The 15656-nt window shown below is 40.1% G+C and overlaps 1 protein-coding gene across 1 annotated transcript in view; it reads right to left on the reverse strand.

Moving 5' to 3' along the window:
* The window catches only part of VWA2 (von Willebrand factor A domain containing 2), a 74803-nt gene that overhangs the window by 55896 nt on the left and 3251 nt on the right, over window positions 1-15656 (reverse strand). Inside the window, exon 3 of the mRNA XM_042458491.1 lies at window positions 2095-2185. Within this exon, the coding sequence (XP_042314425.1) occupies window positions 2095-2185 (91 nt within the window). The remainder of the gene's footprint in view (window positions 1-2094; window positions 2186-15656) is intronic.

Consider the following 15656-nt stretch of genomic DNA (forward strand, 5'->3'; position numbering starts at 1 on the left):
GCATCTGCACCACAGAAATAATGCAGCTTGATACCACTTTAACTGCCATGGTTCTGTGCTATGAAATTCTGGGACTTGTAGCTTTGTGAGATATTTAGCCTTCTCTATCAAAGAGCTCTGGTGCCACAACAAACTACAAATCTCAGGATTCCATAGCATTCAGTTATGACAGTTAAAGGGTTGTCAAACTGCATCATTTCCATGGTGCAGATGAGGTCTCAGACAACTGCTGGAAGAATACTGAACCAAACTAAGGGATGTTCCTGTTTGGGATGGGGTAGTTTGTTTTTACTTTTTAAAAAAGGCATCTGCGCCAACCATTATCTAGCTTTCCCAACTATAGATAAACTAGAACTTTATTGCATGATAAAAGAAAGCCACACAACAAGAGAGAAGAGACTTTATCCTTGCCTCTCCACATGCTGTCAGCACTTCTGTTTTCCTTCTAGAGGAAGATGGTAATAAAAGCACACATTTTGCCAAGCAGATTTTTCCAATGTGACACAAGACATGCTTTTATTACCATCTCCCTCAGAAAGAAAATGGATGTGCTTTGATGGCATGTGGAGAGGCAAGGAGAAAGTTGCTTCTCTCTTGCTGCGTCTCAGTTTTCTTTTGTCATGTAATAATCCTGGGATTTGCATTTTAGTAGAACATTTATAATTCTCAGAGAGTTTAAGTGCCTCACCAAACTATAAACTCCCAGGAGTCCACAGGCTGTTGCTATGAAATTGTCGTGCACTAACTATGTAGTGCGAAAGAATCCTATAGGAAAAGGGGTGGGCATCTCTATGACCCTCATGGGAATCTCAAAAACCCTCAGTTCAGATCTCTTTCACAGTAATCTGCCCTTCCTCTGACAATCACATGTTAGGGAAGGAAAGGAATGTCAGGAAAATAAAATTAAAAAGAAAAAGGGGTAGCTCTACCACTTTTTTTGCATGGCTGTCTTCCACTATTTTCAGCTCTGTCTACTGTTGGCATTTAACTCCCAACAGTTTACTAATTCTTGTCAAAAGTAATGACATCTGGTGGCTTCCAAGTCAAGAGATCATTGAATGCATTCAAGATTTCATTCCTGATTTTAAAGCAGCTATCCAAGGTGCTGAACCCTATAGGATCATTCCTTCAAAGGGTGGACTAAAATTATAAGTGGATTAATTAAACTCCATCATGGAAGCCACTGGCTGTTCCTGGACAGAGAAATTTATGCTAACCCCACCTATAAGGGAACACAAACCAAAGAACAGGGGTTGGACCTCTGCATCCACAAATTGTGCATGCATGGATTCAATCATCAACAGCTTGAAAATATTTTTTTAATCCAAAAAGCAAACCTTGATTTTGCAATTTTATATAAGAGACACCATTTTACTACCTCATTGTATATAATGGAGCTTGAGCACCCATGGATTCGGGTATCCATAAGGGGTCCTGAAACCAACACCTAGCAGATACCAAGGGCCCACTTTATCTGAAACATTAAACATAACTGCTTTAGTCTGCAATGTGAGTGGATGAAATGGAACTGAAAGAGCTGCTTTGATCTGGATTGCATCATTGTACAAATCCTCATATGGGTTCTTTCATAATAGCTACAACATATTTTGCAAGTATTTTAAAGCTTTATTAGCATAGTATAGTCTCCTTCCAGCTACTTCTTTAGCAGTGCTATTACTCTCAGCAGTCTTTGTAAGAAATACTGGAAGTGAAGGTAGCCAGAAAGTAAAGGACCAGCTAGCGGGTTAGGAAAGAGACATGGATTAGTAGAACCACACTACTGAATGTTTAAAGATTGTCAGAACAAAGCTCTAAAGAAACACAACACACAAGATTATTAAAATACTGAAATGTTTTTTACAGAAGTGTTCTTTCATCAGATTAGGGTGTGTTATTATATGAGCCATCTAGTCTTTGATTTGCTGTCTCCATTGCTGTAACCCAACAGGAAGATTATGTAGTACATTGTAATTAAAATCATGGTCTGGACACCACAAACATGTTGGTTTAGTGGCTGCACCAGATGTGTAGCAACAGTGTGTGTGTGAGGCCATTGCTCCTCCAATATATAGAAAATATAAGTCAGATATTTACCTTGGGAAAACAGGAAAATGCAGGTTGACTCCAACAATAGTAAAAGGCTCATGGCTGGAGAACTGGACGAAAAGAAAGGGAAATGTTGTTTCTAGAGAAAAAATGAGATATTCTTTTAACAATGGTATTGGCCATTTTTATTTACCATATAAGCTGTTCTAAAATGAAACTCCTCTCAGAACAAATCTTGCCAAAAAAACCAAGTGAGTAGAAGGCACACAGCAACAACAAAGGCAAACTAACATACCGCTGACAGCAATTGGTAAGATTCTCTACTCCTTCCACATAATTAATGAAATAAAAGAAAAGGGGAGGCAATATTTAAAAAAAACACAGTGGAAAATGTGGATTGTCATGTTGAGGTGACTAGTCCAGGGGTCAAGAAGGCAATCAACATAACAGTAAATGGGAGAATGCCTAATAATTATCTTGCACCACAAGGACTGGCAGCAATTATCCAAGACTCCTGTTCCCACACTCATAAATTGGGAAGCCCTGGAGGAATACACTTTTGGCTTATATCATTCTGTGCTGGCGCAGGCATGCTAATTTCAGAGCTCATGCAGAAAGATGATAATGCAGAGCTAATGCTGGAGCTAGATTCAGTGGTTACCAATTTTAGTCTGGGCTCATGGCCTTTCCCACTGGGGTTCTCAGGTTTTCCACTGGTGCTTAGGCCTGTTTCTCCTCTGGCTAGAGCAGTGGTTCTTAACCTTCCTAATGCTGTGACCCTTTAAGACAGTTCCTCATGTTGTGGTGACCCCCAACCATAACATTATTTTCATTGCTACATGCAAATATGTGTTTTCCGATGGTCTTAGGCGACCCCCAAAGGGGTCCCGACCCACAGATTGGGAACCACTGGGCTAGAGTCTCAAATCTTTCAACATTTCACAGATGGAAACTGAGACATGTATGGTCAAGTAACATAGAATGTGGTCAAGATGGCAAAAGTTTATTAGTAAGAAAGAATGCACAAGCTAGGGAAAAGTGCAGAAGTTTGCTTTTTCCTGTGCCTGCAGGGAACGGCAAACATTTAAACAAGACAAAAAAATTAAAGAACTAAAAAGGTTACAATAGCTTGAAAAGAATTTTAAAAGTAATGAAAATGTTCGTTATCCTTATTTTTTTATTCTTCTGTAGATCACAGTGCAGAGTTTGGATTATTTGGACTTTTTCACAGTTTTGATGGAGTTTGGGTCATACACACCAAAATATTTTTCTGCCAATAGCAGAGCAACTAATCCCCAATACCACAATCCCTTGTCAAGGTGCACAGTACTTAAGTCTAACCAAGTTATGATGGCTCCTAAGGCAAAAAAATCTCCTATACAAAATGAAAGTGGACATGTTGATCCATAAGAACAAACCCAAAATCAAAAACCCCTAGACATGTGATATCTTTTATCTTTATAAAGATCAGTTATGATTTCACAACTGTGTGCAGGCTTCCCTGGGCCCCATTCCCACTTACAGATAAATTGGTGTGTGATCCGAATCAATGGATTGATTCAACAGTGGAGCATGGTTTCCACTACAAATCTCCCCAAAATAATCCACTTGAGGTTTCCATTTACAAATGAAGTGACTGAAAATGATTCGGTTCCATTTCTGGCTGAAGGGGAAATTTGAATCAATTCCAGTCTGCATGCGGTTCACACTTGCACAGAATCGTTTTATCAAAAAAGAAGCGGGAAAAAATCAGTGTCAAAGAGATGTGGATTAAATGGGTCTAGCGCATGGCCCCCCTGTCGGAATCACTTCAGTGATTCAGACTAAGTGGGAACCAGGGTCATTTGAACTGGTTCAAACCGATTCATGATCCAATTTAAAAGGTAGTGGGAATGAGGCCCTGTTTTCCAGAAATCTTCCTAAAGTGAAGACAAAGTGGAAAGAAATGGGAGCAGAATAAGTAGCAGGCAAGTAGTACGAAAGCCTAAAAGTAGCCAGATGCTTTATCCATAAGCTCCACAGTTACAAAGTGTGAAAATGGAAAAAACATAGTTGTTGAGTCACTGACAAGTGTGCAGGTTATCTCATGACATACACAATGTCTGTTCAGCCTAGTCTAATGAAGAGTTGTGGGAAACTCAGAAATTTGCCTACTATCCTGGAATTAAAGCTGATCCTCATTTTCACCTGTGGATAAAATTCTAAGTAACACTTCTCATCCCTGACAGAGAAAATACAATAACAGCAGATTTAAATGACTAATAAATTCCTGATCTTTCAGTACATCTAAAAGCTACTGCTTGAGGTGACTGCATGACACTAAAACTTCCTTTTTGCTCCTCAACATGTCCCTATTATTTTTGTCTATCCCTACCCAAGAAAGCATGATGGAGTGGGTTGAACACTGAACTATGACTCTGGAGTTCAGGGTTCAGTTCCCCACTTAGCCATGGAAACTCACTGGGTGATCTTGGATGAGTTGTCCACTCTCATGCCCCAAACCTTCAGGTCACCATAAGTTGGAAATGACTTGAAGGCACACAACAACAAGCCAGGTAAGCAATACCAAAAATCTGACAAATCTCTTCTTTATGTTAAACAAAACATCTTCCCAGACCACTCTTAAAGGAAGGGGAAGGATAGAATTTGAAAAATTAAATGAACTTGGCAAAATATTCTCATAATAAGATACCCTGGTTCAATTATATACATGGATTGCTAGATATGGGATGGGCATTTGCTTGAAAAATTGTGGATCTCCTTACAAAAACAAATCACATTGTTTGGAAGAACCCCTTGTAATAAATGTTATGGCAGACCAGAATATGGGTGATGGTATTATAATACATAAACTACTGTACATATACAAACTTTTAAGATTCTGCCTGCCATTGGAAAGTAAAAATAGTCCTACATGGTGATACACACTATATAGTTGTACTGTAGATCCATTTTCTTATTATAGATTACACATGAGTACCTTTTTAATTTATGAGCTACTTATAAACCTCTATATGCTGCTCTAAATAGTAGTGGCACTTTTGAATAAACATAGATCTGGCCTCTAGCTGGCTAGCGCTCAAGTTTACTCTAGCAAAAATTTTCCATTAAAATTGTGCATGGAAACCCTGGACTGGTGACTGTTGTAGAAGGCTGCCATGAATCATTGGTGAGTCTTGATATATTGTTTGGGAGCCATGCCCTATCCTATGTATAGTCCTTTATACAGCTTATACAGCTTCATTTCAACTTACCAAAATTCAGATATAGCACCTTGTAGCAAACTGTAGCCTAGAATCCTGGAAAATGATTTTTTGGTCTGTGCATTGACAGACGGACAAATAATACCTAGAGATGCAGAAAACATGATGCTAGTTTTCAGTGCTCACTGGCTTCTTCATCAGGTGGTTTAAAATGCAGGTGAAACAGAAGGAATCACTAAAGCATGCTAGTCTGTATCCCATGCTTTGGATATTAAGTGAGAATATTCTTATCCAGACACAAACTTTGCCAAAATTGGGGCTTTTTGGCTTTACTGGAGGGGTCAGAACTGTTCTCAGGGGAAATGTTACAAAGGAGAACAGAATGTGTTTTCTTTCAGAGCCTTTGTTCCTGTTGCTCCTCCATCTGTTTGGAGGTGGGTGGAAGGTGGAGACTTAACTTTTAGGCTGCAGAAACACTCTCACGGTAACATCCAAAGCCACAAAATGCAGACTTTCAGGCTTTCTTGACTCCAACAAAGCCACTCCTGTTTCCCATGTGTTATTTTGTTACCAACTTTGTCTGATGAATTAGTGAGTGAACACAATTTTTTTTACTTTCTGGTTGATCCAATGAAGGCATTAGCGATGCATATTTTTTGGATTCTGTTTAATGGCCAATATGCCTACTCATGCATTTTTTAGAAATACATAGAAAAGGATGCTACATGTGTAGATTTATCCACACAGACCTGGGCCAGTCCTGTACCTAGCCTAAGGGTGGACAACTGTGGCCCTCTAGATGTTGTTGGACTGTAATTACACTCATCCCTCCTGATTCATGGGGGATCTATTCCGAAACCCCCCCCCCCAACGAATCGGAAATATCACTGATATTAAAGCCCCATCGATTATGGCAGCGCGCTCCTGCCCACGCCACTGCACGCACACCAGAAGCATGTGCGCCATTTTGTCCCTCCTTGCTTGCCATCTGCAAATGACCAAAGGACTCCAAGTCCACAAGGGATGAGTGTACTTTCAGCCCTAGACAGCTGACCAATGGTGATGAATACTCACAGTTGTAACAACATCTGGAGGGCCACAATTGCCCACCCCTGACCAAGACTGAAGACCACCTAATAACTCAATATATGCTACCCTGAACTCCTTTGAGAAAAACTAGGTTACAGCTGTACTTACCTGCCTTTCTACCATCTGTCTGTCTGTCTGTCTGTCTGCCCATTCATCCATTCTCCCAGATATTTTTAACTGGCCAGAATACTCCCAGAGCTCTAGCAATGGAAAAGGACAGGTTGCATACCTGTAACAGTATTTCTTCGAGTGGTCATCTGCAAATTCACACAAATGCAGCACAGCTCGGAACCTTCTGGAATCACTGGGCAAATTTAACTTCGCAACCTTTCTTTCTTTATTAATTACAATGAAGAGGGATTTTAAAATGAAAAGTTTCAACTTCCTCAACCAAGTACAATGATCCCTACCCAAACCAGGGCTATAAAAAAGGAAAGTGATCCAAAACTGTGCATTATGGTCTGAATCTTATTGGTTAGTCCCAAGTAGAACAGGTTAATTGAATTAATTGTTAATGGTGTCTCAATACACAGGTAAAATTAATTTATTTAATAGATCTAGTCTTAGATTGTATGTCATGGGCAGGTTTACTCGTATCTATTTTATTGTTTGCATGTACAGCGCTGTACAAATCTACAGCGCTATATAAATAAAGCATAATAATAATAATAATAATAATAATAATAATAATAATAATAGTCAGGACTGACAATAGGGTCTATGTTAATATATTTAATGAAGTAGTTTAGCCCATACTTTTCAGGTCAAGGAGAGAGTGCTCTAAAAACTTGTATTTTACTATTTGAGTATAGGAGATTTGCCTGACAACTGTACCCTTGATATCTTATATTTTGTGGTTACGTTAGACTTAAATCCAGTTGTTCATCTCAACCGTTGAAACAGCAGGAACATGGTAATTCATTACATATGTAAGCTCCATCAGTTCAGAGTTTACTCCATCTGGTACAAGCAACTGAATTTTGATCTTGAGAAGCAGTGTAAGCAAGGATACTGGTTTGACTATGGAGGACCAGTGTTCAAATCCCCTCTCAGCCATGGAAACCCACTGGATGACCTTGGGCAAGTAACACTCTCTCAGCCTTAGACAAAAGCAATGTCAAATCTCTTCCGAATAAATCTTGCCAAGAAAACTCCAGGATTGTACCAACATGAGGACTCACCATGGTGCAGTGATTTGGGTGTTGGACAAGGACACTGGCAGACAAGGCAGTAGTATCATTCTGGCTAGGGGTGGGCCATACTGGGTGACACCCCAGAATGGGGTAGACACTCGGTCATCTTCTCACCCCCTGCAGCAGCTCCTCAACCCATGTGGGTGTTTCTTGGGCCAGCACAGACTCCTCTTGTGGCCCACGGGGGCATGGCTGCAGCCCTCACAAATGTCCTTCCAGCCCCAGAGTTCCAGAAACCTGGAAGTCTGGGCTGGAAGTCCCACCCCCACACCGGGTGTCACCCGATGTGGAGACAGCACTGAGACAAGGGTTCAAATCTGAGACAGAAGACTGAGAGATGGCATGGTAGGTATGTTTAAATATCTGAAACGATGTCATGTAGAAGGACCAAGCTTGTTTTCTGCTGTTCCAGACACTAAGATTCAAAATACAGTGCAGAAATAATCCAGTTTGAGACTGCTTTAACTGCCCTGGCTCACTGCTAGAGAATCCTGGGAATTGTAATTTATTGTGGCACCAGAGCTCTCTGATAGAGAAGGTTCAATATCTCACAAAACTACAGTTCCCACAATTCTCTAACAGTGAGCCAGGGCAGTTAAAGCAATCTCAAACTGGATTGTTTTTGAAGTGTGTTTTGGACTTAAAACATGAACCAGTGGATTCAAATTATAAGAAAAGAGATCCCACATTAGGAAGATGTTTTTTGGAGGTTTTTTAAAACAGAAGTGGGATGAACATATTTCAGGAGTGCATTAGGTATGTATTCCTACATGACAGGGGTTGGATTAAACGGTCCTTTCCAATATTATGATTTTATGATTCTATGAAATCCCTACTCAACAAGGAAACCCACTGGATAATCTTGGTAAAGTCACATCCTTTCAGCCTTAGAGGAAAGCAATGGCAAACAGCCTCTGGAAATGTCTTACCAAAAAAGACCACATGATAGGGTTATTTTAGGGTCACCAAACGCTGGAAATGGCTTGAAGGCACACAACTGCCACCACAGTGTTGCCATAAGTCAGAGTCAACTTGAAAGCATATTACAGCAAAACAATCTAGTAATAATGCTTGATGTGCTGAGTGCCACCTGAAACCTCTTTTCAACTTCGTTGCTCTGTGTTTAATTAGATACCTGCAAGTCTGACAGCAACTGAGGAGTCCTTCAGTAACTTTAATTTTCTTGTTCTGCACTCCATCTCTTGGCACATGCCAGGAAGATGAAAGTGCTTTCCCTCCATTCCTAAAGGGCACACATTCACAACTCCAGAACTACCTGACTGCTATTTCCAGAAACAGGCCCCCACTTGCTGTCATATCTGACAAGTGAGCAAGAGAATCCACCATAATTCTGAATTTTGGAAGACAAAGATGTTTTCATGACCTTCTTATCTTTCCTTGAAATCTCAGATTTCTCCAGGGAAATTATTTCACCTAGCTGCCCTGCTTTACTTTTTCGGAGGGAACAGTGAGCACAGAAAACAACATATGGGTGCATTAGCAAGCTATCAGTCAGTGCTCATTTAATATCACTTTTAAGATCAGTATCTGTGAAAGGTTTTGAATGTTTAGATTTGCAAATGGGGCTTCCACTGGAAGGGGTCAGAAGTGCATTCTCAGTGCGCACTTACACAATGTAGATATGTGAGGCAATTCTGTTTAATCTTAAGCATATGCCTGTCTTGCATCCGTGAAGATCTAATTTTATTTCTCCTCTAGAAAGTATCACAGCGGGCAGAAAAATAATATTCAAATGCTTCCACCTTATTGCTCCGTGTTCTGCTTGGCTCTGTTTAAACAGTTATCCCTAGCCCAGCCACAGTACTAGAAATTAGGTGCGGCTCCATGGTGGAGTGAAGGGAACACAAAACTTTCTCTCTGTTTAAGAATTTCATCCTAACTGCACCCATTCTTTATATGTGAACAAGAGAAATGTGCTTAGGATACATACAGTTGCCTCAAGAGCTGGGCTGTCAGAATTTGAAGTTGGTAACCACCAAGAATTCCAGGCAGCAACCATCAACAGTATTATTCACTACTAGTGTTATTTCTTACCACTAGTATTCTTGTATCATTTACTACTGCAATTACTGCTATAGCCCTTGCAGACTGCCATCTGAACCTATTGGACATTCAGCTTAGAGGTTCTTAAATACTGCAGGCTTGATCTAACACAAATGTTAGCATGCCGTTTCTCCTCTCAGGAAGTCTTCCCCAATCTTGAATCCTCCAGATCATATCTCCTACATCAGCATGGCAAATAGCCATCAATGATGGGTGTTGTATGGAGGGAGACAGGTCTGGAGGGAGACAGGTTTGAATACAACTTCTACTTTAAGTGAGGGATAGGGATAATTTGGGCCTCCAGACCAGAATGGAACTCTCAGAATTCATCATCATTGGCTATGCTGGATAGGACTACTGAGATTTATAGTCCAACAACTCGTCAGTAGGTGCTGTGGCATCACTAAGGGTTGCAGGCCACACCGGCTGACATGTAGAAGAAGAGGGGTGACATGGGGAAAGGGTGAGAAAGGGCAAGCATGCACTTCCAGGCTTTGCCACAGTGGCAGCTTGCTCATGTGGAGCAGGCCACCACTGTGGCAAACGAAAAGAGCAAGTGTGTCCTTTTGGCTACTACACACCAGGTGATACTTGAGGTGGGGATGCCACTGTGCAGATGCAACAGTTAGAAGATAGATTCCTATTCCTGTTCTGAGGATCATCAATTAATGGTACTAAAGTGGACCCTTGGTATCCTCTGGGGTTTGGTTCCACTGAATACCAATATCTGTGGATGCTCATGTCCCATTATATACAATGATGTAGTACAATGGTGTCATTTATATAAAATGGCAAAATCAACATTTGGTTTTTGGAATTTTTGGATGGTTGAATCTGTGGATGCATAATCCGTGGTTATGGAGGGCTGATTGTACCGCAGTAATGGGGAAGGGATAAATAATGGAATGGACTATAGCTAGATTGGGGACAGGCAGACTTGGGTCTTGGGTAGTCTATTTGGTCTTATATATTTGGACTCAGACTGCCATACTTATACTAGACCCACTGAAATAAAGGAGACTTGTCCAACCTTAATGCATTTATTCTTAACTTTGCTAAGTCTGGATTCAGCAATACCCACGAATCACCCATCTGTATTTTACGTTTTTGGAACATAGTGCATTCTTAGGGCCTCTTGAGGATTATCCATAACTGGCTGGAGTTGTGTGCAGTTTTGTTTAAAATTTTAAAGTGCTTTAATGGATCAGACCCATGTTGATGTCATCTAACACTCTACAAGAAGTGCAGTCTTCCTAGATGGCTTGTCAGATTATTTGGACTGGCTCTGCTATTATAAAGAAGTCATCATGTGAATGTGTCTGGCTCCTGCCTTTCTACATCAAATGTATCCAAAAAGACAACAAAGGCAACTATCCTATAGCCATATGACTTCTTTCATCTATGCTAAAACAAATGGCATGTAGATGGGAATTTTCCTAGATAGACAGATTTCAGTGAAATGAATTTTATAATATAGAAATATCTCCACAAATTATCTGCAGTTTTCAAATTGTGTGTGTGTGTGCATGCTAATTTTAACTTAAATTTTAACAAAATTTAAAATAATGCCAATTCTTCAAATAAAAAGGCAGCAGTAGCAGCTCAAAACATTTAAAACTGAATGTAGTTCAAATTCAACCCACATACTGACAAACCCACATTCAAGACTGTAGTAATTAAACTGAGATTTATGAAGAATATATGTTTGTAAGGTGATTTATTCTGCAGAACAGAAGAGGGAAACAGTGCACCCCAATGAAGTTACCAGAACTCCTTTCATGCCTTGGCATTGACTGATGGAGAGTTCAACAATATCTGGAGGGCCACAGATCTTCCATACTGTAGGATATGATCTGGATGGGGATTTTCCTCTTTTCATCTGCATACATGATCATAAACATAAAGTGTGTTCAAGAGACCCTTAAAGCAAATGCTACCAAAAGGAGAAAAACAGCTCATTTGAAAGTGTTGTGAAATAGTACAGCTTGAATCAGGAGCCAGTGTGGTACAGTGGTTTGAATGTTGTTGGACTAAGACTCCAGGAGACCTGGGTGTAAGTCCCCTCTTGACCATGGAAATCCACTGGGTGATCCTGGTCATCTCACGCTTTCTCAGGAGGAAAAAAACACCAAAAAAAAAAAAAAAAAACCCACCACAAATCTTGCCAAGAAATCCCTAGAAAAAGAGGGTCACCATTAGTCAGAGACAACTTGAAGGTGCACAACAGCAACAAGTTTTAACTGATGAGGAGCAAATTTACCGAGAGAGAGAGAGAGAGAGAGAGAGAGAGAGTCATTAGGTTTTTCATTCTATTTCTTAGTAAAGACTACACTACTTGTAGATAAATACATAATGATAACCTCATCATCATGATCATCTTAGTAAGAAAATAGTCATTAAAAATACAATTTTAGAGACATGTAATGCCACCTGTTACAAAATCCTGCTACAAGAATTACAACAAGTCTTCCACCATCTTTTATAAATGCCAATATAGTTTTAAAAGGACAGCCAAAATGCAGATTCCTGTTTATTAGATATGTTTTTTATGGAAGAAAGAGACCTGCTTATTTTAATCTTTCCAGTGCAACTAGATACATCTGTTATTATGACACATACATCTGAGGGGGAAGGGTGAGTCGATGTTTGTTTTGGCTGACAAGTTCTAAACCTCTAAAGAGAAGTTCATTTGGTTCACGGCGAACTACTCAAGAACTAGTCCTTTTTGGCGAACCTCCTGTTTGTCAATGCTTTTGCAAACCACACCAGAATTGAAATCTGAGTACAGAAATTCCATGTTTGTAGACTTCAGACTTGCCAGATAGACTTTGATTTTGCTTCCCCCCCTTTTTTTTTTCATCTTCTTTTCAGTAGAACTTCCAAGACCTACCAACAAATGCCAAACACAAAACACCTACATTTGAAATAAAAAGAATATGGAGCCTCTAAGCAAGAATCAATGTGATTTTCATCCACATTTGAAAGCCTTCATGTTATTTTGGAGAAAATATGTACAAATTCTTATGAAAAATTAGTGGAAATTAGATTATCTCCTATATCTATTCTGACTTTATCAATTTGTTTTTAGCACCAGAACTGAACTGACCTGTAAGCCAACTCATGGCTACTCCAAGATCTCTTCATTTCAGCTACCCCACATAGGTGGTAGTTAGGACATACAGTGGTTCCTCGGGATACGAAATACCCAGGTTACGAAATTTCCGGGATACGAAAAAATCCCATAGGAAATAATTGTTCCGGGTTACGAATGTTTTTTCGGGTTACGAAAAAATTTTTGGTGCTTTTCAGCGCTATTTCACACGAAATCGCGGCTTTTCCCCATTAGCGCCTATGGGTTTTCGGCTTACGAAGGCTTTTCGGGTTACGAAAGCGGCCGCGGAACGAATTAATTTCGTAACCCGAGGCACCACTGTACTTGGTTTTGCTCTTGGTAAAAAAGGAAGAAATCAAGTATTGTCAGTTGGTGGTTCAAGGAGTATCTTTACCCCACCTATTGTAAGGTCTAATTTTGCCCTTACATACTTTCCCCACAGTTTCTAAAACTCTGGATTTGGATCCTAGCATATTCCCTATTCTATTACTCCTGAAGTAGGATTGCTACATTCAACTTGAACTTATGGTAATGCTATTTAAGGATTTTCTTAGCAAGATTTCTTCAAGAGAGCTTTGCAAATCCCTTCTACTGAGGCTTGAAGAGTGAGACTTGTTCAGGGTCACCTAGTGGTTTTCCATAGCTAAGTGAAGATATGAACTTTGGTTTCTGAGAGATATAGTCAATATGCGCTCATGCAGACAGTTTTAGAAACTGATTTCCCATTAATCAAAACTGCAATATGACCCTATAAGCAAATATTGGGGAATTATTTTTTTTTCTATGGGAACAAATGCCAAATCGAATTTAATATTGAAATCATGAGGACCACATGTCCACTCTGGGATGCCTTGTCTAACAAGATTCTGTTTGCAGATGCTGGAAATCATGTGGCCTTCAGATGTTGTTGGACTAAAGATCACATCAGCCCTAGCTTGTAAAGAATGCCGGGAGCTGCAATCTAACAACACATGGAAGACCACAAGATTCCCACATGAACTCCAGAGTCTTTTCAGGATAGACATGAATGATACTCCTTCATGTATGATACTTGGATTGGTGTTGCCATAGATGAGGCAGGAATGACCCAAATAGTCTAACAATTCAAAAGCCAAGAGTCAAAGGACATAGGAGCAAATTATTGAGCAAATTAACAGCAAATATATAGTACAATTACAAGATGGCAGTCCTACAGTCATTTATCTGGAGTAAGCACCATGGCACTTACTTATGAGTAACCATGCACGAGATTGTGCTGTTAATTTTTCTTCTTATACACAAACTGGCCTAAATTAATACGGACCCGAGTGGAAACATTTAGTGCGAAAATATAAAACTAATGATTATAGCCTACAGAAATGCTGAAAAGATGAATACTTAGCATAACATGTTGAAAAATCAGAGGGAAAGCAAAATTGACCCCATTCTTAACCAGGAAGGATAATATACATGCACAGTGGGTATATTACTATGTAAATTCATACACATTAAGTGATGGCCGGTGGGTACCATGTCAACCGGAGGAGGTCTATTCTAGACTACAGTCTAACCTTTAAAGGGGCTATTTGGAGCATTGTGCATGCAATACATGTTTCCTATCACTGTAAGAAACCCCTCTTCACAATGGCTTCATTTCTGCTTCATCTCACAGGACTGTCTCATTGGTTTGACTCAGAAAATGAGCTACATTCTTCCCAGCTGCTCCAGGAAACCCACTTCTGTGAGACGCTTAGTAAAGCAGATGAGCTCACATCAGTGATAAGATCAGGCAGCAGCTACATTTACAGAAAAGTATCCATTTTATTCAAGATCTTAAGTGTACAGGTATGCTTCCAGGAAGCTGGCATGAGTCCCGAGGCACCGTGATCAGACAAAGGAGCAAGTTGTCTCCCCATCTCTCTTTGCGGATTGGAAACAGGACTTTGTTCCCAACCAAAACTGAATGGTATAAATTACCCCTTTTTGATTTCTGAATTGCAGAGAGCAGCTGCCTTCTTTTGGGAGACACACAAGAAGGGAACTCAGAATTTGCCTGTGGTCATTAAAATTCATAGGTTCACAGCTCGGATGAACTGAAAAGGATGTATGTAAGACACTTCCTTCCCCCACTTGGTGCCTTCCAGCTGTGTGGAATAACTCCACCATTCTCAGCCAACATGGTCATTTGCAGGTTTGCGAAGGCTGGTATTACAATCCCATCAAAAACACCTAGGGCAGTGGTTCCCAACAACCTTCCTAATGCTGCGACCCTTTAATACAGTTCCTCATGTTGTGGTGACCCAAACCCATGAAATTATTTTTGTTGCTACTTCATAACTGTAATTAAATAGGTGTTTTTTAATGGTCTTAGGCGACCCCCATGAAAGGGCCATTCGACCCCAAAGGGGTCCCGACCCACACGTTGGGAACCACTGACCTAGGGAATCACATCTCTCTACCAAAACAAACCCACACTTCACAGTAAGGCAGTGACTTTGTTGGGACCATCTAAGATGTCCCAAAGGAATGCTTGTGTTCTGCTAAATAGCTTTGTTAGGCCAACAAACAACAAAAACACAACACTCTGTGCAAGGTTTTGAAACTTCAGGGCCCCTTGTTTGAGGCTACAAAAAGCAAGCAGGCAATTGTGAGTTCTCAAGTTTTTTAGAAGTCTTTTTGAGTTTGGATGTTAAGGGGAAAGGGGTGAGCAGCAGAATCTACAGATTCTGCATCCATGGATTCCACTGTCCATGGCTTGAAAATACTTAAATAATTAAATGCTTTTATTAATTTCCTTAACATACAAACATGACAAAGACATTCATGATACCAGTAACAAAGACAAACACACACACACACACACACAAAGAAAACAAAAAACTTGCAATCCAACAACATTTGACAGGTTACATGACTCCTACTCCTGATCTGTCCTGGGAAAGTGCTGGAAAATTGGAAAGCTTGTGCACT

The sequence above is a fragment of the Sceloporus undulatus genome, chromosome 3, assembly GCF_019175285.1.
Source record: "Sceloporus undulatus isolate JIND9_A2432 ecotype Alabama chromosome 3, SceUnd_v1.1, whole genome shotgun sequence".
Classification (NCBI taxonomy): Eukaryota; Metazoa; Chordata; class Lepidosauria; order Squamata; family Phrynosomatidae; genus Sceloporus; species Sceloporus undulatus.